Source organism: Pichia kudriavzevii, chromosome 1 (genome assembly GCF_003054445.1).
Source record: "Pichia kudriavzevii chromosome 1, complete sequence".
Lineage (NCBI taxonomy): Eukaryota > Fungi > Ascomycota > Pichiomycetes > Pichiales > Pichiaceae > Pichia > Pichia kudriavzevii.
Genome location: NC_042506.1, coordinates 1,973,889 through 1,995,204, shown reverse-complemented (window position 1 = coordinate 1,995,204; position 21,316 = coordinate 1,973,889). Strand labels below are relative to the sequence as shown.

At 40.6% G+C, this 21,316-nt stretch overlaps 16 protein-coding genes across 16 annotated transcripts; 10 read left to right on the top strand and 6 right to left on the bottom strand.

The window, feature by feature from the left end:
* Positions 1-474: 474 nt before the first annotated feature.
* On the top strand, positions 475-2,109 carry C5L36_0A09090 (uncharacterized protein; the record flags this gene model as incomplete). The annotated part of the gene is made up of 1 exon (XM_029463932.1): positions 475-2,109. One exon carries the CDS (start codon positions 475-477, stop codon positions 2,107-2,109), a length of 1,635 nt encoding a protein of 544 aa, XP_029319792.1.
* Positions 2,110-2,610: 501 nt separating this feature from the next.
* C5L36_0A09080 (uncharacterized protein) lies at positions 2,611-4,284 on the top strand (the record flags this gene model as incomplete). The annotated part of the gene is made up of 1 exon (XM_029463931.1): positions 2,611-4,284. One exon carries the CDS (start codon positions 2,611-2,613, stop codon positions 4,282-4,284), a length of 1,674 nt encoding a protein of 557 aa, XP_029319791.1.
* A 309-nt stretch (positions 4,285-4,593) lies between these two features.
* C5L36_0A09070 (uncharacterized protein) lies at positions 4,594-5,322 on the top strand (the record flags this gene model as incomplete). The annotated part of the gene is made up of 1 exon (XM_029463930.1): positions 4,594-5,322. The coding sequence occupies one exon, from the start codon at positions 4,594-4,596 to the stop codon at positions 5,320-5,322; it is 729 nt and encodes a 242-aa protein (XP_029319790.1).
* Positions 5,323-5,424: 102 nt separating this feature from the next.
* C5L36_0A09060 (uncharacterized protein) lies at positions 5,425-6,063 on the bottom strand (the record flags this gene model as incomplete). The annotated part of the gene is made up of 1 exon (XM_029463929.1): positions 5,425-6,063. The coding sequence occupies one exon, from the start codon at positions 6,061-6,063 to the stop codon at positions 5,425-5,427; it is 639 nt and encodes a 212-aa protein (XP_029319789.1).
* Positions 6,064-6,827: 764 nt separating this feature from the next.
* On the top strand, positions 6,828-7,292 carry C5L36_0A09050 (uncharacterized protein; the record flags this gene model as incomplete). The annotated part of the gene is made up of 1 exon (XM_029463928.1): positions 6,828-7,292. One exon carries the CDS (start codon positions 6,828-6,830, stop codon positions 7,290-7,292), a length of 465 nt encoding a protein of 154 aa, XP_029319788.1.
* A 408-nt stretch (positions 7,293-7,700) lies between these two features.
* Positions 7,701-8,657, bottom strand: C5L36_0A09040 (uncharacterized protein; the record flags this gene model as incomplete). The annotated part of the gene is made up of 1 exon (XM_029463927.1): positions 7,701-8,657. One exon carries the CDS (start codon positions 8,655-8,657, stop codon positions 7,701-7,703), a length of 957 nt encoding a protein of 318 aa, XP_029319787.1.
* Positions 8,658-8,914: 257 nt separating this feature from the next.
* Positions 8,915-9,679, top strand: C5L36_0A09030 (uncharacterized protein; the record flags this gene model as incomplete). Its single annotated transcript, XM_029463926.1, has 1 exon — positions 8,915-9,679. The coding sequence occupies one exon, from the start codon at positions 8,915-8,917 to the stop codon at positions 9,677-9,679; it is 765 nt and encodes a 254-aa protein (XP_029319786.1).
* Positions 9,680-9,792: 113 nt separating this feature from the next.
* Positions 9,793-10,467, bottom strand: C5L36_0A09020 (uncharacterized protein; the record flags this gene model as incomplete). Its single annotated transcript, XM_029463925.1, has 1 exon — positions 9,793-10,467. One exon carries the CDS (start codon positions 10,465-10,467, stop codon positions 9,793-9,795), a length of 675 nt encoding a protein of 224 aa, XP_029319785.1.
* A 39-nt stretch (positions 10,468-10,506) lies between these two features.
* Positions 10,507-11,079, top strand: C5L36_0A09010 (uncharacterized protein; the record flags this gene model as incomplete). The annotated part of the gene is made up of 1 exon (XM_029463924.1): positions 10,507-11,079. The coding sequence occupies one exon, from the start codon at positions 10,507-10,509 to the stop codon at positions 11,077-11,079; it is 573 nt and encodes a 190-aa protein (XP_029319784.1).
* On the bottom strand, positions 11,076-11,279 carry C5L36_0A09000 (uncharacterized protein; the record flags this gene model as incomplete). Its single annotated transcript, XM_029463923.1, has 1 exon — positions 11,076-11,279. One exon carries the CDS (start codon positions 11,277-11,279, stop codon positions 11,076-11,078), a length of 204 nt encoding a protein of 67 aa, XP_029319783.1.
* Positions 11,280-11,493: 214 nt separating this feature from the next.
* On the top strand, positions 11,494-11,994 carry C5L36_0A08990 (uncharacterized protein; the record flags this gene model as incomplete). The annotated part of the gene is made up of 1 exon (XM_029463922.1): positions 11,494-11,994. The coding sequence occupies one exon, from the start codon at positions 11,494-11,496 to the stop codon at positions 11,992-11,994; it is 501 nt and encodes a 166-aa protein (XP_029319782.1).
* A 394-nt stretch (positions 11,995-12,388) lies between these two features.
* On the top strand, positions 12,389-12,895 carry C5L36_0A08980 (uncharacterized protein; the record flags this gene model as incomplete). The annotated part of the gene is made up of 1 exon (XM_029463921.1): positions 12,389-12,895. One exon carries the CDS (start codon positions 12,389-12,391, stop codon positions 12,893-12,895), a length of 507 nt encoding a protein of 168 aa, XP_029319781.1.
* Positions 12,896-13,608: 713 nt separating this feature from the next.
* On the top strand, positions 13,609-14,574 carry C5L36_0A08970 (uncharacterized protein; the record flags this gene model as incomplete). Its single annotated transcript, XM_029463920.1, has 1 exon — positions 13,609-14,574. The coding sequence occupies one exon, from the start codon at positions 13,609-13,611 to the stop codon at positions 14,572-14,574; it is 966 nt and encodes a 321-aa protein (XP_029319780.1).
* A 213-nt stretch (positions 14,575-14,787) lies between these two features.
* On the bottom strand, positions 14,788-16,515 carry C5L36_0A08960 (uncharacterized protein; the record flags this gene model as incomplete). The annotated part of the gene is made up of 1 exon (XM_029463919.1): positions 14,788-16,515. The coding sequence occupies one exon, from the start codon at positions 16,513-16,515 to the stop codon at positions 14,788-14,790; it is 1,728 nt and encodes a 575-aa protein (XP_029319779.1).
* Positions 16,516-16,877: 362 nt separating this feature from the next.
* C5L36_0A08950 (uncharacterized protein) lies at positions 16,878-19,145 on the bottom strand (the record flags this gene model as incomplete). The annotated part of the gene is made up of 1 exon (XM_029463918.1): positions 16,878-19,145. One exon carries the CDS (start codon positions 19,143-19,145, stop codon positions 16,878-16,880), a length of 2,268 nt encoding a protein of 755 aa, XP_029319778.1.
* Positions 19,146-19,417: 272 nt separating this feature from the next.
* On the top strand, positions 19,418-21,241 carry C5L36_0A08940 (uncharacterized protein; the record flags this gene model as incomplete). The annotated part of the gene is made up of 1 exon (XM_029463917.1): positions 19,418-21,241. The coding sequence occupies one exon, from the start codon at positions 19,418-19,420 to the stop codon at positions 21,239-21,241; it is 1,824 nt and encodes a 607-aa protein (XP_029319777.1).
* Between the last annotated feature and the right edge of the window lie 75 nt (positions 21,242-21,316).

Below are 21,316 nucleotides of genomic sequence, written 5' to 3'. Positions count from 1 at the left end.
TGTATAGAAATTACTCTCTTTGCGATTCAACTTTTTTTTGTCTTAGTATCAAAGTCCCCTACTCAGCTATATATACATTATGCACATAAAACTTTGCATTGCAAAATTTCCGCCCGAACTTGGAATTACCAGCATGCCAACTGTAACATAACACATGTGGATCGTCTGAGCAGCTTCGGAGGCTGTGAATGACTCATCAAAGATGGAACCCACCCAGTACTTTTAATGTCATTTTTTATTCTATCGCAATTGGACAACAATGGTTATACACTGCACTCGCATAGAAAAAAAAAAAATAATGCGTAGAAGCAAAGAAGATTTTCAAAATTGTATATTCATGCGGCCAAGCAATTTTCCGTGTAAATTGGTTCAGAAAAGAAACTTGGCACTATACCTGTTTTGCAAACTGTCTCTATTCCTAGAAACTTAGCTTTATTTGGGTTATATGTACTGAGCTGTAATAACTATCAACTGATGGGTCCTATCTGGCTGCCAAACGCTTTAATTGTCATCATCTTCTCGATTTTGGTGTACCAATATCCGAGTGCACTAAATTTCAAACCTCTATACTCAAAGGAGGTATTATGCCCATTGCCTGAATTTGTTGATACTCTAAATCATGAGAAAACACAATTGATTCTTCATGACTCTGCGTTTAGAAAGAAGACATTGGATAGGTTTTCAAGAGCTATTCAGATTGACACGACCATTGATGAGAAAATGAATGACTTCACAAAGTTTGAAGTATTTCACAATTATTTGGAAACTGAGTTTCCAATTGTTTTCGAAAAGGCAAAAGTTACCAAAATCAATACGTATGGGTTACTATTTGAGGTTGAAGGTGAAAATCCAGCTCTCAAACCTGCAATGTTCATGGCGCATCAAGACACAGTTCCTCTCGGTGATATAAAGGAATGGAAATTTGACCCATTAGGCGGATTCTATGACGATAAAAGAGTTTATGGTCGAGGCACAAATGACGTCAAAGGTCTTCTTGTGGGATTGATGAATGCAGTGGAGACAATCTTTACAGATTATCCAGACCATAAATTTCAACGTGGATTCAAACTTGCATTTGGCTTTGACGAAGAAATTTCGGGAAATATGGGAGCAAAGAAGATTGGTGAATATTTACTTGAGCAATACGGTCCTAATACCATAGACCATATTATTGATGAAGGTGCACCAATGTTTCTTGAATTGAAAGGGACATTTTTTGGACCTATTGTTACATCAGAAAAAGGGTATATGGATATGAGGGTTGAAGTAACTACCCCCGGTGGACATTCATCCAATCCAAGAGATACAACGTCGATCGGAATATTGTCGAGATTTTTAGAGTCCTACGAAAGAGATAAGTTTCCAGCTAGTTTACCTAATAGTAGTCCAATGTTGAAATTTTTAGAATGTAACGCTGAGCATCATCCAAGTAGCAAGTTCTCTTTAAAAGACATCTTGCTAAAGCTTTCAAGGGCAAATGAACTTGCAAAGAGATTTATTGTTCGGAAGCTGGAAAAAATCAAGCTTTTCGAATATACTATTAGAACCTCACAGGCCATTGACGTTATATATGGAGGTGAGAAATACAATTCCTTACCACCAAATGCGACGGCAATAATAAACCATAGAATTACTATTGGTGATACTTTTGATACTATCTGGGAAAAAGCAATAAAGCATGCAGTTCCTGCTGCTGAATTTTCCAACGTTGGGTTGATTGTGAATAATGTGGAGATCATCCCTGCCACGAAGAATGGTGTTATCAAGATAGGCCAACTCGAGAAAAATGGGGATATGTTGCCAGCACCCATCACTCCAGCTTATGATGACAAATGGAACAGACTAACCAGCTATATTAGAACTTTCTACGAAAAAGAAGTTTATCCGGAAAAACTCAAGAATTCAACATATATCATTTCTCCAACATCAATGCAAGGTAATACTGATACGAGACATTACTGGAAGCTGACGGATCATATCTATAGGGTTCAACCAGGAATCACAAATTTGTTTGAAGCAAATATGCATGGATCAAACGAGTATGTTGACATTGAGACGCATATGCAAGTCGTTGCCTTTTATTACAACTACATACTAGGTATATGTTAAAAAAATATATAGTGGATGTTTTGTAGACTATTATAGCTTTAAACATTTTTGACTTAGATACGAGAAAATGAAATCACTAACGGAAGCTTTCTGAAGTATTAGGATTTTATTGAAGATTTCCTAATAGGTGGCTAGGTGGATATCTTATCCGACCATCTAACATACTTCTAAATTTTGTAAAATTGATGCTCCGAATGGTTTTCATTTCTGATTTTCCTGTAATAGACTATAATTACAGCTTTAAAACAAATAGTGACTTTACATGTGTCAGTTGTTGGCTAAAGTTATGATCTTTTTGAATATACTGTTGCGAGCTGGTGTAAGTTATGATGGGACTGCAAATAAACTGATAAATAAAACACCTTTCGGCCGAGACGGCCAAAGTGGTAAAAAATGGTAGTTACTTGCTGTTGGTGGCTTCTGATAATGTTGTTACTATGTTGACATTGAGGGGCTCCTCCAAAGAAATTGTATGTTTGGTAACCAATTCATAATAAAAGAATGAGCTTAAATATAAAAAAGCCAAAATCTATCAAGTTTAGATATTTTACCATATCCGCTATTCTAACAATTATCCTAGCCTTAAATTCTCTAGCGGTTTGGTGCCTCAAGTCCAGTAAACCCTCCAAAGCAATTAATTCCGTACCAAAGTGTCCCAAATCTAAGAAAAGACCAATAAAAGAGCATGAAAAAATACAATGGATTTTGCATGATGATGCATACAGAAACCACTCTGTGGAAGTTTTTTCCAAGTCAATCCAAGTTGATACAACTGTCTACGATGATGTGGAAGACTATTCCAAATTTGCCAATTTTCATAAATATTTGGAAGAAAATTTCCCTTTAGTTTATGAAAAGGCAATTGTCCATACCATCAATGAGTGGGGGTTAGTTTTTGAGTTTAAAGGAAGTAATTCAAGTTTGAAACCGATAATGTTGAATGCACATCAAGATACCGTCCCCATAGGTACAATTGAGAATTGGAATATCGATCCGTGGGGAGGTTATTATGATGGGGAGAAGATATTCGGCCGTGGTTCATCTGATTGTAAGAATCTACTAGTTGGGTTAATGGAGGCAATGGAGCTGAGGATATCCGATGGCAAGAGTGATTTCCAAAGAGGTGTTCTATTTGCTTTTGGATTTGACGAAGAGAAATCGGGCTTCAATGGAGCACGTAAGATTGGTGAGTATCTTGTCGATTATTTGGGAAAAGATTCGGTCTATCTGATAATGGATGAAGGTATGACAATGATGTCGGAGATGTTTGGTGGTCATTATGGCTTGATAATGACGGGTGAGAAGGGATACCATGATTTAAAAGTAAGTATCGTCACCCCTGGAGGGCACTCTTCATTACCAAGAAAGCACACATCAATTGGTATGATGTCTTTTTTTCTCTCTAATTATGAATTTGAAGGTTATACTCCAGTTCTCACCGAGGAAAATCCCATTTTCAGAACCTATGAATGTATGGCTGAACAAGACAATGAAGTTGATAAGTCTATCCGATCTATTATATTAAATGCAAGAGCAGATTTGGAAGCAAGAAGTGAGCTACTAAAATTGATCAATGAGAATCCGCTATTCAGGTATACTGTAGAGACATCGCAAGCAATAGATGTTATACATGGCGGAGACAAGGTAAACTCAATACCAAGAAATGTGACAGCCTTAATCAACCATCGAATTACATATGGCAATTCACCTGAGACTGTCATTGACAAGGCACGGAGATTTGCAATCAAAACCGCCAGGCTTTTCGATATTGGATTAACAATCAAAAGTGAAGTTATTTTTCCAGAAACTTCCAATGGTCAAATGCTAATTGAATCATACAAAGAGGAATTAGAAACTGCAAAAGTGACCCCTGATTATGGGGAAGTTTGGGATAGTGTGACGGGTAACATGAGATCATTCTATGAAGATGAAGTTTATCCGGAGAAGTTTACCCAAGGCCAGGCAAAGTACATTATTGCGCCATCTTTGATGACACCCAATACAGATACTAGACATTACTGGGATTTGTCAGATAACATATTCAAAGTTACACCTGGCACCTTACGGAGGGGAGAGACACTGGTAGCCCATGCTGCTGATGAATGGGTGCGTTTAGATGACCATTTACAGGTTGTTGGATTTTTCTATAATTTTTTGAGTGACGTTTGTCAATAGACTAAAGAAGAGTGGTTCTGTTCCCATTCTTTATTTGATTTGGTTTTTAACCTCTCTTTCATTTTGTCTAATGTTCGTCTCTATAAACCGCTTGAATCTATTTTTTCTAGTAAATAACCTGGTAAATAACCCAATACATTTTAATACATATTGCTATCCCTAGTGCCATTCGATTGATAGACAATTGCAGTGCGCGAGCATGAATTTTCACATAAGGGTGAAATGACAAGACCAGTATGAGTTTCATCATAGGAAGGCAAATGCTGCTGAGGTGCTAGGAGACAGAAGCAAACACATAGGACAAGTAAGATGCAAAAGACTATCCCAACGACAGAGTATGCCAACGAGGTCCGTAGTGAACCGATAGAGCACAGGTTCAATCCGTACTCCGACAATGGAGGTACAATTCTTGGTATTGCTGGTGAGGATTTTGCGGTTTTAGCAGGAGATACCAGACAAACCACAGGATATAGCATCAATTCTAGATACGAGCCAAAGGTCTTTGATGTTGGCGACAACCTGTTGCTTAGTGCCAATGGGTTTGCAGGTGACGCCACGCAATTGGTTAAGGTATTTGAGAATAGACTGAAGTGGTATCATTTTGACCATAATAAGCCATTGACGAGCAGCAGTGCGGCCAGATTAATACAGCACATGCTCTATGGGAAGAGGTTCTTCCCCTACTATGTGCATACGATTTTGGCGGGACTGGATGACGAAGGTAAAGGTGCCATCTACTCGTTTGATCCTGTTGGGTCATATGAGAGGGAGCAGTGTAGAGCTGGTGGTGCTGCAGCTTCGTTGATCATGCCCTTCTTGGACAACCAAGTGAATTTCAAGAACCAAATGGATCCGACTAGTAACGGTACCAAGAGAAGAGAAATCAGGTACTTGTCATTGGACGAGGTGATTCAGTTGGTGAGAGATGCCTTTTCCTCTGCAACTGAGAGACACATAGAGGTTGGAGATGGTTTAGAGATTATGATTGTCACCAAGGAGGGTGTGCGTACTGAATATTTCCCACTAAAGAAGGATTGATTTAAGTATTTATATATATATATATATATAATAGTGTATAAACAAACAAGTATATACGAGACGACGAATCTGTGCCTGTATATGAAGTATATGATGATTTTGTTACTGTGGTAATTTGAGGGAGTTTTTGATGACCTTGTTATAGTAGACATAGAAGAAGTCTGAGTAAACAAGGGTTTGGATAATACCAGCGGCAATGCTGATGATGTCGAATCTGTCTTCTGCAAAGTACCTGTAGATCCAATTTGGGATGTAGAGGGCCCTATAGAGGCCGAGAGCAAAGATGTAGTGGATGGTCAAGAGATCGCCTTCGCCCTGGCTTTGAAGCATAAACAACTGGGGTAAGATGGCGACCGATTCGAGCCAGAGAGAGAAGCTCCAAGCGACTTCAAGGATGGAGAACTTGTAGTTGAATAGGAGGGAGAGAATGAAGCAGGGGAGAATCAAGTAGTGAATGGGGAAGTTGTCTATGTATTGAGAGATTTGTTTAGTGTATTTTTTAATTTGGTAGATTGAATAAAAAGTTGTTGACAAAAAGAAGATCTTCATAATTGTGTTATAGAAGGACCCAAAATCGAGCACTAGCAAGCTCAAGTACCTCGTTATAAAGACGAGGGCGTATAGTAGTTGGGTCTTTAAGGAGATACCCTTTGCCGATTTGTTCTTCTCGATTGTGTGGATTAGAATGATATGGGAGACCAAATGGGCAATATCTCCCGAGACTCTGAAGATGTTAAACATTGCAAACTAGACGACCTCAAGAGATTTCCCCTAGGTAAAGAGACAGCGTGAGTGGTAATTGGGCAAGTGTGTAGAGAGAGTCAATAGTGGAATCCGTCTCATTTGAGAGGTCAAGACATGTAGTATACGTGTATACAAGTAAATGTCCGTGTCTTGATCGCACCTGTTTGGTGGAAAAACCCATGCACGAGAAACATGAATGTCGTGCATATCAGGAAACACATAGGGGGGGGCAACTCTATCTCATTTGCTGTGGTAATGGAGAGCTTGCATAGAATTTTCAAGAGAATCGACGCGTCGCATGGACATTGCAATAAGATACAAATGCAACAAAAATCGACGCGTCGCATGCACACCACAATAAGATACAAATGCAACAAAAATCGACGCGTCGCAAATACAATGCAATCTGAAAACATCGACACCCGCGCTTGAAAAACAGAAAGGACCAGAAGGGCCGCGAGCGGTGCTGCTGAGTAATCCCCCCCACCCCCCCTAACATTTTAACCCTCCAACTCCCTGTATAATTTCACGCTCACTGTGCATTGTTTTCCCCCGATTATGCCATTGTCCAAAGTTATTCAACCAGCGAGCTGTTTCCATCTCAATACGGTAACCAAGACAAATAAATAAGGGGAGCATTGCCCGGAATTGGGGGAATTAATTCTTATTTCCCTAATTACCCCCCCTTGCCACCTTACTGACCAATACAGTATTTTGAGCAAATTACTCTAAACTTACACAAACTAATAGAACATAAAACAATGGTGAAAGCTGTCGCAGTTCTCAGAGGTGATTCTACTGTCAAAGGTGTCGTGTCCTTCGAGCAAGCATCTGCTCAAGACCTTATTTCCATTTCTTGGGAAATTGAAGGTAATGACCCAAACGCAAAGAGAGGTTTCCACATTCACCATTTTGGTGATAACACCAATGGTTGTACTTCTGCCGGTCCTCACTTCAACCCATTTGGCAAGAACCACGGTGCTCCAGAAGATGAGGACAGACACGTTGGCGACTTGGGTAACATTGAAACAGACGGTAGCGGTGTGGCAAGAGGTTCCAAGACAGACCGTTTAGTTACCCTCTTTGGTGAACACTCTGTTCTCGGCAGAACCGTTGTGGTCCACTCGGGTGAAGACGATCTCGGTAAAGGTGGCCATCCTGACTCCTTGAAGACCGGTAACGCCGGCGGCAGACCAGCATGTGGTGTTATTGGATTTGCAGCTTAATTAGGTGGCTTGCCCCCCCCCTATAACATTGGTTTGTCCATAACCCTTTCATCTTAGGATTGTCTTTTATTCGTTATTACAATTATTATTCTTTATGAGCTAAATGAGAGAGCAAAAAAAAAAAGGAAAAAAAAAACAACATCAGCTGAAATAAAAATATACAATTACAATATCATTATCATTATTGTAATCAAAATAGGTATATCTTGGTTGTTTGTTTAATCTATATATTGAATATTGTCTTATATACAGAGTCAACACTAATTTATAGTTGTTCTTTCCTACCTTCTCCTTTTGACTTGCCGGTATTGTGGTTGTATTGTCCATTTCTCCTATGGAAGCTTATCAAATACATTGCATTTCAAATTGGTCAATGACAATACGCTCTAAATAGAAACACCCTAACTCCTAAATATCAGCACTTCCACCACCAATAATAAACCCACCGCCGCCAACTCCAGAATGTCTACTAAAATAATCGAAATCAATAGAAACAGCATTGGCTAATACAACCGCACGCTCCTCTAAAGTCAAGGGCCGATCGCTCGGCGGACCGCCCTCAATGTTATCCATACCGTCCATCCGCAGAATATACACACCCGTATCTGTAAAAGCCTCTCTGAAAAACCCTCCAAAGTTTCGACTCACTGACCCAGAAATTTCACCACGCTCATTGTAAATGGGGAATTCCCACCGCAAAAACCCTGAATCGATTTTACCAAATTGCACAAAATCTCCGTCATCGTCACTTCGGAATAGATTGTACCTTCTCCTCCAAAGATGCCAGCTTTGAACACTCTCTCCGACAACAGTCTCATTCCCGTCATAGTCAACAACAACGGATTTGATGTGCGAATTGATCCAGCTGAATGGCCTCCGGATGGTCATCAACAACCCTCCATTCATATCGATAACGTCAACCGTAAACGGCCGATGTAGCCGGTATATCTGTCTCATTATCGCCTTGCCTATTCCAAAATCCCGTTCCATGATCCAGCCTATCTGTGTCCCATTGCCGTCGTAGAGGGCATACTGGTTGGCCTGCTCAAAGCCTAAAAAGAGATTCATGTACTCAATTCGCCTCTCCACAACTAGTGTTGGCTGGGATAACATCCACAAACACGGATGTCTCTCAGTGATCTGGTTGCTCTTGGGCAAGTCCTTCGGAATTTCTGTTGGTAAATTAATTTCCGGCTGAATCTCCCTATCAATTGGCTCTGTAGTCTGTGGAGGGATCCAATCCCCACGTCCAAACCGGCCAGCACGCCCAACCTTGGACCCCCTTGCAAGTGAACGGCTGTTCTCTGTATTGTAATTCAGTGGACTATACCATCTCCGTCCTAGCACACGTAATCTTGGCCACATCTTAATGTCCTGGTGGGAATAAACAGAAATCTATTGAACAAGAAAAGGGAATTGAGGCAATAAATGGAGAATATGTGTAGAAAACTACAAAATTCATGTTGCACACACCATGTAATTTTTCATCCTCAACAGTTTCTGTTTTTTTTTTTTGGTAGTGGAATCGACGAAATTGACAATTTTCTTATATATCGCCAATTTGTTGTCTCTTTAGACCTCCACATCCTGCATAGAGCCCATATACAGATCCGATTGTAAGAATGAATGTGTTACGCCAAGTTATTTCTAGGAGATCCATCCACCTTGCACCGAGACTACCACTGGAAACCACATACAAAGAAAATGGTATTAAAGGTTTAATGAGCGCACAGCAATTTCAAACTGCGTGGTGTGACTATCAGAGCTACCTTACCAGAAACCTGACCTTGAGGACCGTCGATAGTGAATATGAGACCAGAACTCCAATGGCTATTGCATTGTCAACAGCCAAAGACCCACAAAAGGCTGATATATTTCATTATGCATCACAGGCACACAACAACCATTTCTTTTTCCAACAACTGAAGGAATCAAGTCCGTTCAACGAAAACGAAATTAAGCCTTCACTTTTGAGATCCTTGCAGAGCACATTCCAGTCGATGGAAAACTTTAAGAACGAGCTGTTACTTGCAGCAGACGTTATGAGCGGTAACGGTTGGGTCTATCTCATTGAGGACGAAAATAAGATTCTGAAAATTGTTTCGTGTAATAACGACGGTACTCCTTATCTATACACTAGAAATCAATCTGTTGACTTGAATGCTACCTTTGAGTATTCCGATTTCAAGAAATTACAACGTCAAAGGGAGGACTTGAAGAACGGAGTGAAAGACTATTCCCTACCACTGCTGTGTATCAACGTGTGGGAATATGCCTATCTAGTAGATTACGGTGTCAACGGTAAGGCTGAATATTTAGAGAAGCTCTGGGATTCGATTGATTGGAATGTTATCAACAAGCGGGTATTTTCCAACATTGAAATGTGAGGTTGTCGTTAACCTTGCACTCTTTCTTCTCTCTTCCAAGATCTATTCATACTAGAGCCATTGTTATATCAGCACCAGTGCTACCAATAGTATTATCTCTATTTAAATATGCGTTATAACTGTATATAGTCATTGTAATCACTGCAATCTAGAAGGATGTTGAGCAACTGTTCATCCTGCGAATAATTAGCTGTGTTTATTGAGGAAATGAGGTCGGTTATGAAATCGGCAAGCATGAGATTCTTGGAAACAGTTTTATTGTATTGTCGTATAAGGTTCGGATCAATCTCTGGTTTACCGCCTTTAGCTTCCTTCAGTCTGGCCACCAGCTCTCGTAGTTTCGATAACTTGGCGTTATTTGACGATGCTATAGACTGGTATTCATCCATCATCTCGTCCAGTTTTGAAACATCTGGTTGTTGTATCTGTGGGTTTGGTAGGGGCCCGGTAAACTGTTCATTAAGCAACTGCAGCCGTACCCCAAGCATGTCCTCCAAATGTCTCTCCACTTCATCCATCGACGAGGTAAGTGGATACCCGGTCTCTTTTAGCTGTTTGTAAATCAATAGATCCAATTCCTCGTTAGTATGGTTACTGTACTCTTTACATGTTGTGATATAAATGGATTCCCTTAAGAGATCATCTAACCCTTGCAAGATTTTGTTGTGGTGTGACACATCTTCCTGAGCAGCTGCAAGGTCCGTCATGAGTCTCAAGTGAATGCTGGATTTTCTGGTTTCTGGTTGACCAAGACCCCCCACTCCACTGAGGATCAGAGAGATAAACATGGAGGAAAATGGTGAAATTTATCTCACATTACCCACGAGATGTTGATATTCTTGTCATGCAGCTCACTTTACACTCTTGTTGGACTACTGCTCTCTCTCCACGTTGTGGCATTAAGTTTGACAAACACCATGAGTTATACTTACCCCAAAGTATGGAGTTTCCCTCCCTTTTTCACAAAACAGCCCAACAAGGAAACCTACGATACGCAGGTAAACGAATGGATCAAAATAATACATGAATACTGCAAGTCTTGTAAGGTTTGGAAAATCACAAGAGAATGTCCTGTTTTCACCAACACGGCAATACGGCGGCAGCTGGAGACGTCCTTTATCGAGGAGATCTTTCGGGAACTGGAGAGAAGGGGCGGTGGGAGTATAGTTAGCGATGGGGTCTATATATGGTGGTACACACTTGAGGAGTGGAGCAGCCGTGTCTACGAGTGGGTTGAGGACAACGGGCAGAAGGGGGTTATGATGACGGTCTTTGAGCTGGAGGGCCAGTTTGACGGGATGCCGTACGATATGATGGAGAAGGTGCTCAAAAGACTCGAGAAGCAGGGGAAAGTCACCACGGTTGTAGAGAGGGACGAAATTGTTGGTGTTAAGTTCTAGAGGACGTTCATCTTCTTGAGCTTCTCCAAGAGGAGCTCGTTCAAGGTGTGGCCCTCTGGTCTGCCAACTCGTTTCTCGTAGAGGTAGTACGCAGAAACACCCATTCCAACAGCAAGAAGAGGGTCTAGCCACTTGGAAATGAGGTACGGATAATGTTTGAACTGGTTGATCACACGTGCTGAGTCGGATGCCGTCATCATGTCTATGTTTATTGCGATAACTATTTCTGGTGCAACTACTGTGACTATATATTGGTAAAAATATAATCCACTCTAGATAATTCTTTATACGCAATGTCCAACTGTTGAACAAAAGCTGTTCTCTCCTAGTTCATTTTTCCCCCCTTTTTTTTTAAACCTCCCCCACGAAAACCGACATTCCCCCCCCCCCCCCCCCCCCCCCCGTTGGCCCTCCATGGAAACCAAACCTCGCCCGCGTCTCTTGGAATGTCCCAGGAAAAAAAAAAGAAAAAAAGGGGAAGGGGGGGTGCGCCCTACAGAAATGATGTGCAATTGCACGGTAAATGGGAACTATAAACGGATTTACAGGTACAATCCTCTAACGTATACAAGCAGTTCGATTAAAGTAGTCAGAAATAGGAGTATCTACGTCAATCGTACATGTACTACCAACTATAAAAGGTTCTTTGTTGTCGATCACATAAACAGGGGACGGCAGCGTATTCACAGTGAAAAACTGAGGGGGGAGAAAAAAAAAGAGTTGCTAAAAGCTGCAAGGCGCGAAACAGTTTTTCTCAAGTTCGAAAATAGACAAGGGGAAAAAGCAGACACCAATTTAGTGGCAGGTAAGAGATTGAGAGAGAGACAAACACATCTAGAGAGACAAGGTGCCATTAAACTTTTGGATAACCATGACGGTGTACAAGAAAGATGCTTGTGGAGAAGCCAAAGTTAATGTTCTACCAGTTGCGGCGAATTTTGACGGTGTTATAGCAGGGGGGAGCACGGAATGGGAGAAAAATGGCGAAGTGGCCGAGGGAGGCGAGTTGGTGAACTATCTACGAGGACGGAAGCTTTGTGGTGTTTTAGAGGAGGGACTAACAGCCACCGTGTTTAGAAAGAGCAATGGGGATGGAACGTACGAGGCAGTTGCGGAAGGTGCAGTAGTTGGATATGGACACCAGTTTCCTCGAGATGGTGGGGACGATGTATTTGGACGGGCCCGGGAGTGGTGCAGCATTGCCAAGACTGTGGGACAGGCAGAGCCTTGTGGAATGTTACAGCAGTGAGCGGGACAGGTACATACACCTGTAGAGGAGGCTAACGGTGACTTTAGATGTGGAAGTTTAATGTCTCTATGGCGTCTACGTGAATATTTCCAACGAGGAGCAGTATACTATAAAAGGACAAGTGTTTCTCCCACTGTTTGTAATGTGTTGGTGGTAGTTTTATCCCCCATATATTTTCTACAAGACAAGACAACCCAATACCTTATACATTCACAACATATAACAATGGCTGACGCTGGCAGAAAAGACTTTTCCGACAAACTCTCCGAGAAGGTTACTCCGGACTCACAAAAGACATACTATGACCAGGCCAAGGAGGCTGTCACTGATGCCTATGACAAGGCGGCTTCTGCACTAACTCCAGAAGACAACAAGTCATTGGGTCAACGTTTAGGCGACTCTGTGCAAAGAGGCCACGACGACGCCAAGGGCGATGCAAAGAGTGCTGCAAACTCTGGCGAGTCTGCCTTTGACCACCTCAAGCAAGCGACTGCAGATGCAGTTGAGCGTGTCTCTGCGGCGGTTACCGGTGCCAAGGAGGGAGCAGAAAACAATGCAAAGAAATAGGTGCAAGTGGTTTCAATTGAAGAAGAACTACAGGAGGGAGAGGAGCAAGAAATAAATGAATAAAGAAGTGAACAAACAAATCCCAATAAAACAATAAATAAATGACATTGTATAGAAACACTCTCCCTTACTCTCATTCATTATATAACTATATAACTTTTTAACACTAACTGTATTTATTGACTATTGATTCTATTAACTCTATTGACTCTATTGACTCTATTGACTCTATTGACTCTATTGACTCTATTGACTCTATTGACTCTAAGACTACTGATTGCCGGCTAAACCTAAAACTGTATATCCAGTGTATCCCTTAACTGGCCTCTACCTCTTAATAGAAACTCCCCAACAACCATCTTGATTCTGATACTAAAGCAGCATTAATCGACGCGTCTCCGAGATGGTTTTCTTCTATTGAACTTTTTGTCACTGAAAAGAGAAAATGTGTTTTTTTTCACATGCGCACCTTTTATTGGAAACTACAAATTGTTAATTGTAAATTGTTATGTTGTGCGTTGATTGTTGTGCCCCTCGCCAAATCAACATTTTTTCTCTCTGCTCGTTGTAGTGGTTTATGAAATTTGATTTTCCTTTATTTTTTTTTCTTTTTTTTTGGTTTATCTTGTATTTCAACGGTACTCCATATAACTCTTTCTGTTTGGTTGTACTTCTCTGTAGTCCTACAAACCTCCAAGCCAACGTACCTCACAATGTCTGCCTCGGGAGCGTCTCGTCACATTGTTGCCGACGAAACATACGACGAATCGCAAGATCCAGATTTCACCTTGGCCAACGCCACTACTGCCTTTGACGAAGACGAGACATTCAATCTCGACATTGACCGCCAAGAGCTGGCTGATTTGAAAGAAGACCTTAGACAACAGGAACATCTACAACAGGAGAAGAAGAAGGAGAACGGGGAGAACCTCCAAGAGACTGCCAAAGACACAAATGCAGTTGCTGAAAAACAGCCCTCAGCCTTGAAACTACCCATTCACGAGAAATTCCACTCTTTCATCCACAAACACGAGGTCCCTCGTAAGTGCTTCCATGTATCCATTGGATTCATAACACTCTATCTCTATTCCCGTGGAGTGTCGGCTACTTCTATTGCAAAACCAGCCGCAATCGCCGCATCAGTAATCTTTTCACTAGATCTTTTGAGGTTTAATTGGCCCTTGTTTAACAAGGCTTACTGTGCAACAGTCGGCTTCTTGATGCGTGAAAAGGAAGTCAATTCCATTAATGGAGTCATTTACTTCTTGACCGGTACTGCTCTGACCTTCTACTTCAATCATACAGACATCGCCGTAATGTCAATCTTGCTGTTGAGTTGGTCAGATACAGCAGCTTCAACTTTCGGTCGTGCTTATGGTCATCTCTCCCCAAAACTCTCCTCGGGTAAATCGTTGATTGGCTCATTTGCAGCATTCTTAACAGGTACCGCCGCTTGCTACATCTTCTACGCCCTCATAACACCAAACTTCCCTCAGTATAACTCGGATTTCCAATATTCCCCCATTGATAACCACCTGGATCTGAACACCCTGGCTCTTTTGTCCGGCTTCATAGCAGCCCTCAGCGAAGGTATTGAGATTTGTGGCTTGGATGATAACCTCACAATCCCAGTTTTATCAGGGCTGTTCTTAAATGCAGTCGTTAACCTTGGCAAATAGAAACTTTTGTACTTTCCTTATATTTATAAACTCAACACAATCTGTTTTTTTTTTGTTTCTGGTTTGGTTCTGTCCAATTTGAGTTGCTTTTGAGTCGCTTTTCAGCCGCTTTTAAGTGTTGTTTGGCTTCCTTCCTTCCCGGGTTGTTTCTTTTATACTTTGGTTTTTTTACTGTTTTTTTTATTCCTATAAATATTAGATTCGTAGATTACTTTAAAAATCATTGGAACGTTGCTTTAGGTCCATTCTTAAAACTTCGTCGAGTTTACCACTTGCAGCTGCAATTAAACCAAGGAATGGTCTCGATGGATCCAAAACCTTGGAAATGTACTCTGGATGATACTGAGTAGCAACATAGAATGGGTGGTCATCAAGTTCAAAAATTTCACACCGCTCTCCAGCTTCGTCCTTACCGACAAACTTCAAACCGTTGTTTGAAATCTCTTCCATCAACTTAGGATTAACCTCGTATCTGTGTCTGTGTCTCTCGAAAACTTCTGCTGAGTCTCCGTACAACTTTCTAATTTTAGAACTTTCACTGTCTTCCTGGAAAACTGTTGGTCTTAGGCCTAATCTCATTGTACCACCAAGTCTTTCTCGGTCAATTTCTGGCATATAAACAACAGCTTGGTTTTCTTCAGTTAGTTCAGGGTCGAATTCAATGGAGGAGGCTTCCTTCTTACCCAAGACGTTTCTGACAAATTCAATAACTGCAATTTGTAAACCTAAACAAACACCCAAATATGGAACCTTGTTTTCTCTGGCCCATTTAGCTGCCGCAATCATACCTTCGATACCTCTGGATCCAAACCCACCCGGAACTAGAATACCATCGGCCTTACAAACTAATTGCCAAGCAGTATGGAAGTTGGACTTGTTCGCAGATTCGGTTTCTGGCTCTAAATCGGTACTCTCCACCCAAACAATCTCCAATTTACGACCGCATCTCATTGCGGAATGCTCCAACGATTTGATCACAGAAAGGTAGGAATCGTGTAGATTGGTGTATTTACCAACAATTGCAATTGTAACATTTTCAAAAGATTGGTCGTGCTTGGTTGTTAAGGAACTCCATTTATTGAATAACTCTTCACCCTTGTGAGCCATTTCTCCACTGATATTTAATTCATCTAATCTCAATCTCCTCGTTAAGAAATCAACCATCTTTTGTTCCTTCAACAGTAATGGAACATGGTAGGTGGAATTGACATCTCTGATTGCTAAAACTTGCTCTGCTCCAACATGACAAAACATGGCGATTTTCTCAATAGTTGGAATATCCAATTCGGTGGAACATCTACAACCAATCATATCTGGCAACAAACCTAAACTTCTCAAATCCTTAATGGCTGCTTGGGTTGGCTTTGTTTTTTGTTCGCCATGGATAACAGGAACTAATGAAACGTGAATCAACGCAAAGTTCTCATGACCAACTCTGAATTGGAACTGTCTTAGGGCTTCAACAAATGGCGCCGACTCAATATCACCAACAGTACCACCTAACTCGATAATACAAACATCCGGTTCAATTCCAGAATTGTCAACAGGAATTCTAGAAACTTTTTCAATCCAATCTTGAATTGCATTGGTGATATGAGGAACAACTTGGACGGTTTTACCTAGGTAATCGCCCTTTCTCTCCTTCTCAATCACATGGGAATATATTTTACCAGTAGTGATGTTGTGATCTCTGGTTAATGAAATACCAAGGTATCTCTCATAGTTACCCAAATCTAAATCAACTTCACCACCATCATCAAGGACAAAACACTCACCATGCTCTAATGGTGACATTGTGCCCGCATCGATGTTCAAGTACGGATCAATCTTAATGGAGGTAACTCTCAAGCCAAGAGTCTTTAATAACAGACCAGTAGATGAAGCCAAAACACCCTTACCAATACCAGAGATAACACCACCGGAAACGACAACGTATTTCATTTTTATTTTCTGTTATCTAGTGTGATTCTCTTTACTTAGTTGCTGTGTTTACTTGGTTATATAAAAGGATGCCCCTGAAAGTAACCACGGGGAAAGAACGAAACAAACAAAAAGCGGAAAGACGGTGTAGTCAGAAAGAAACATTGCATTGCATCAAAAGTAGAGATTCAAATTTTGTTGAAAAAAAAAATGCAGTCAGAAGGACGGGAAAAAAAAAAATTTTTTTTCTAATTAAATCACAAATCAGCATGAAAAAAAGAAAAAAAGGAAAATTCCCAAATGGGGAAGGCGGTTGTCTTTAAAGGGTTTTTGTTCAATCATGTTGTTATCATTTGCAAAAAAAGTTACAAAAGTATACAGCTTTAAACACGCAGATCAACTGCTGGTCTCTTCTTCGCAGCAACACGCCTTTGTCTACGTGTGAGCCCTGCGCGTTCCGCATCTCCAACTTCAATCAAACTACGACCAAAGTTGTCCTCATCCTTGAGTTTGTAAATTCTAACTAACCAGTTTTCACTTGTAAATACCTCCTCGAGAACATCAAGATGGATATCTTTGGCGTAGTTTGCACTCAGTCTTTGTTGTCTCACCCTGTCAACAGCATCCCGTCCATTAAAGGCGTCTGAGAATCCATGAAATGACATCTTATACATCAGCGAATCCTTCATTGTTTGGGATGCCAGTTCATCGACTCTATACTCCCCCCTATCTGTAAAGTATGATCTTTCATTGACATCCTCCGGCCAAATACCCTCACTAATCCTGATCATCCATAAGAACTTGTTCAAATCGTCACCACTGTACCCTAACAACCCACCAAAAATAACTAGGACATAGTCAACACCTAACTTCCTCATAATCACTTCCGATTTTTCCTCATTGACAGCCATGGCCTTACCCACTGTTGCAATATGCGTGTTGTTCCAGGTATTGTTATCAACGAAAGTTGTTCTGTCCGCCATGCCACCAATTTGGTAGCCGTAGTCCCACCATGCCATAACCTTAGAATCTTCCTCACTGTTCATCCTTAACCAATAATAAGCCTCTCTGAAATCGTCTATAATTGCAGGGCTACCATCTCTATTCTTTGTAGCCAAAACAACAGACGGCGAAGAGTATGCATTTGAATTGACCCAAATACAGTGTTGAACATAGAAGAATAAGTAAAAGACCAATGTAGAAATGACCACCAATCTCGATAGTAACGTACTTAAGCTATTTGTACTGTTTGTCTCCTTGTTGCTTTTCACTTCATCCTTAGCTGATAAGTCGGCAAGGAAATCTCTAAAGTCAAAGTAAATATCAATCAATCTACCCAGAGTTAGAGAGGCACAAACACAAACAATTGGTGCCAATGTTAGCATCAACCGAATCATGACACCTGCAAAGTACGAGCCAAACACGGAATAAATGATAATAAAAACTGACTCATTAGATAGATCTTGGAAACATAAATAAACGCCAATTGGGAATAACCATATAAGGAAATTCATGTCAAAATAGAATGACGACCATGGAGTTGGTTGATGCTCCGAAACCGAAGCAATAATTGGTATATGAATCTTCGCGTAGTTCGTATCCCATAGAGAGTAGAATCTACCGGTCCATGGAGCAATCCATCCCAATTTTGTAGCTAAGATCAACCCAAAAATTCCCAACGAAAATGTCATAGCACCAAAAATAATCATTAAACGGTAAAATGTAGTTGGCGACAAGACATTCTTAAAATAAATGGTAACAACAACCAATTGCAAAAGCCCGAAAACCCCAAAGGCAGCCATGTGATCATTTGATTTGATTGGCAAAAATCCAACAAAAGGAATCTGCATCGACATTAAAGTACCTAGGGCATACCAGGTACAATAGGAGGTGTATAGCTTATAGTCGAATCTTCCCATTAAAATCAACGTGAAAATATGCAAAGGAATCATGTTTGTAATGAAAACATAACCACCCCAGGCGGAGACCATATAAAAATAGAAGACGGCGGTAATGGAAGCATACAAAACAGAGCCATACTTGACTGCCTTAATCCAGAAATAAAAGGTTATCATCAAAAGTGTGATGGAAATTGCTTCATTGTCATAGGAGCCTGCAACAGACCTTGATATATAACCAGGAACAATTGACATGAAAGCGGCACTTAACAATGCCGTTGTTTTCTTGTTGTATTTAAACGAAGGTAAAGTTGTCGTAATTTCATAAGTAAACAAGTAAGTAGCCAAAGCTGTCAATGACGAGAAAACAGGGGCTAACATAACACAAACATTTCTAATATCGACTGGAAGACCAATTTTATGTAGCAGATTATGGATAACGGAAGAAGTGACCATTAAACCGGGGTATAAAGTACCACCAGTGACTCTACCTAGTGGATACCAAGTTTTATCATCAAACCAATTCAAAAACTGATAGAAAGAATGGGAAACAAGATATTTAGTTGCTCTAAAGTTAAACCATGGGTCAAATTCGTGGATAATGGACTCGAATCTGATGACAGAAAACAATCTGGAACCAATAGCAGCTGCTGCAATACATACGAAAATGGCTGTCTGCACAAGCAGCCTCAAAATCGCAAGAACATTGGCATCCATCTGCACATTCCCGTCTTTGTCTATACTCACGAGCATCGTCACTTGTCCTTGTTTTCACTTGGAACAATGTGAAGAAGAATACTCTCTTTGGAAACAAACGTGTCCACTTGAATAATTCATGAAGAAATGTAAAATTATATTTGGGCGAAAGAGCGACTTTCTTTTTTTTATCATAGGCAACTTTCTTTCTGCTCCTACTCTACATTTCATCAACGGGACATTGAAATAGATATCTGATAACTAAAGAGCATCATTTTTCTTATAAGCTATAGATATTTTTATTGGATTTTTGTGGATTAAAGAATAACATGAACAACGGATCGCTGAATTTGCACCCAATGAATAGTGCAGACCACACAGCAGCCAGAGTGGGATTGGAAGTCCACACCCTGAATCCTAGTCTTGAAGGAATACAGCAACAGCAAGACAAATTTGCACAGCACGTATCACAACAGAACACGGTTAAACTTAATCACCAAGCTCAAGAGTTAGGTTCTGGAGAAGACTTGGTGCCGCCCTACAATAGTAGTATGTGTGTGAACAATTCGCTAGTTAATAATAGTAATGTCCTTCTAGGTGCAGAAGGAGGTTCGTTGGACCTAAGGCCCCAGAAAAAAACTACACTGGAAGCAGTGTCGCCCTTGGGAGATGATCCAGAGAATACAGACGGTGCACTATATTCTGAATCGAGAGATAATAGTGAATACAATGATAACTCAGAACAAACCAATCAGTTATCAAAGAGCTCTTCTGAGCAAGAAGTCAAAAGTGAAATTAATAATGACGTGGAAGGAAAACGAGAAAACTACCATGGCGACAAACATGGTAAGATTGACCTTTCTGAAAGCGAATTACAGATGCAACAAATCAACTATCAGCGTCAACTGTTTGAGCAAAAGCTTGAACAGAAGAAAATGGAACAATTCCGGAAACTCCATCAAGTCTCTTCAAACGCTAATGATAATCATCAGAAATTTGCAAAGAGCATGTCTCCAATGAGTCCAAGGGCAGTAACTCCATTATCTCAAATAAACAGTGAACTGCGAGGTTCTGGAAATAACTTGAATTCTGCGGAGAGTACACATTTCCCTAGGCAAATGGGAGCATCACATACACATACAGCCATAAGTACCACAACTCCAACAACTGCAATTCATACTCCTTCACCCATCTCTGCTACCATCGGTACGCCGATTGCCAACAGAGAATTTATATCTAACGGCACCGCTTCAGATACCCATATTCCACGCACATTCATGTCAACTGAATCTGTAATTCCATCGACACATTTTTCACCGCCTAGGAGAAGACCCAACTCCCCATTCCATGATAATTCTAACCTACATATTAAACAGATTAATGATAATCAGAGGCCTATTTACACACCTGCTGTGTTAAGGGTTACAAAAGATACCCCGAGCCAATCATCTTATATTGAACCTGGATTCGATGTCAACAAAACACCAGACCGGCCAGTTCTCACTAAGAGCACATCAAATGCTTCAGCCAAATCTACTGCATCTTCAATAATAGATTATTGGAACTATTTGACGGGCAGGGTCCCGGATGATAAATATGATGGCCCATCAAGAATACATTGGAAGCCAGATAGTAGTCGGTTCAATTGTGAGCAGTGCGGTAAACTGTTCAACTATTTGACTGAGAGTCGAAGAAGACATCATTGCCGTTCATGTGGGGGACTATTTTGTGGAACATGTTTGAGGAACTATATATATCTGGATAAAGATGCTAAATTCACGTTATTTGGGCGAGAATGGGATGATGATAATGACAATGATTATAATGCTGATAATGGAGAAGCTTATAATCCAGTTGATGATTTTCATAATGGTGGGGGCAACAATAAAAATAGGGATAACTGTGGTAACACTCAACTCGATAATGTAGAACGAGCTAGAAGTTCTAAAACAGTGAAAGAATCTCCAAAGTATCTCTGTAAGGTTTGTCATTTATGTTTCCAGAAATATGAGGAATATGTGCTTGACCACACGACGAGGGATCATAATTTAGGAACTAATGGTAAAGACTTGAACAAGACTAGCTCTGAAAACAGAGACCAAAAGGCCGACACCCAAAGTGTTCCCGCAGATTGGGATTGGAGTTCCTTTTGATTCTGAACAGAATATATTAATTTATTACAACATTTGTCATGTATATATAATTGGTACACTATTGATCATCTATAA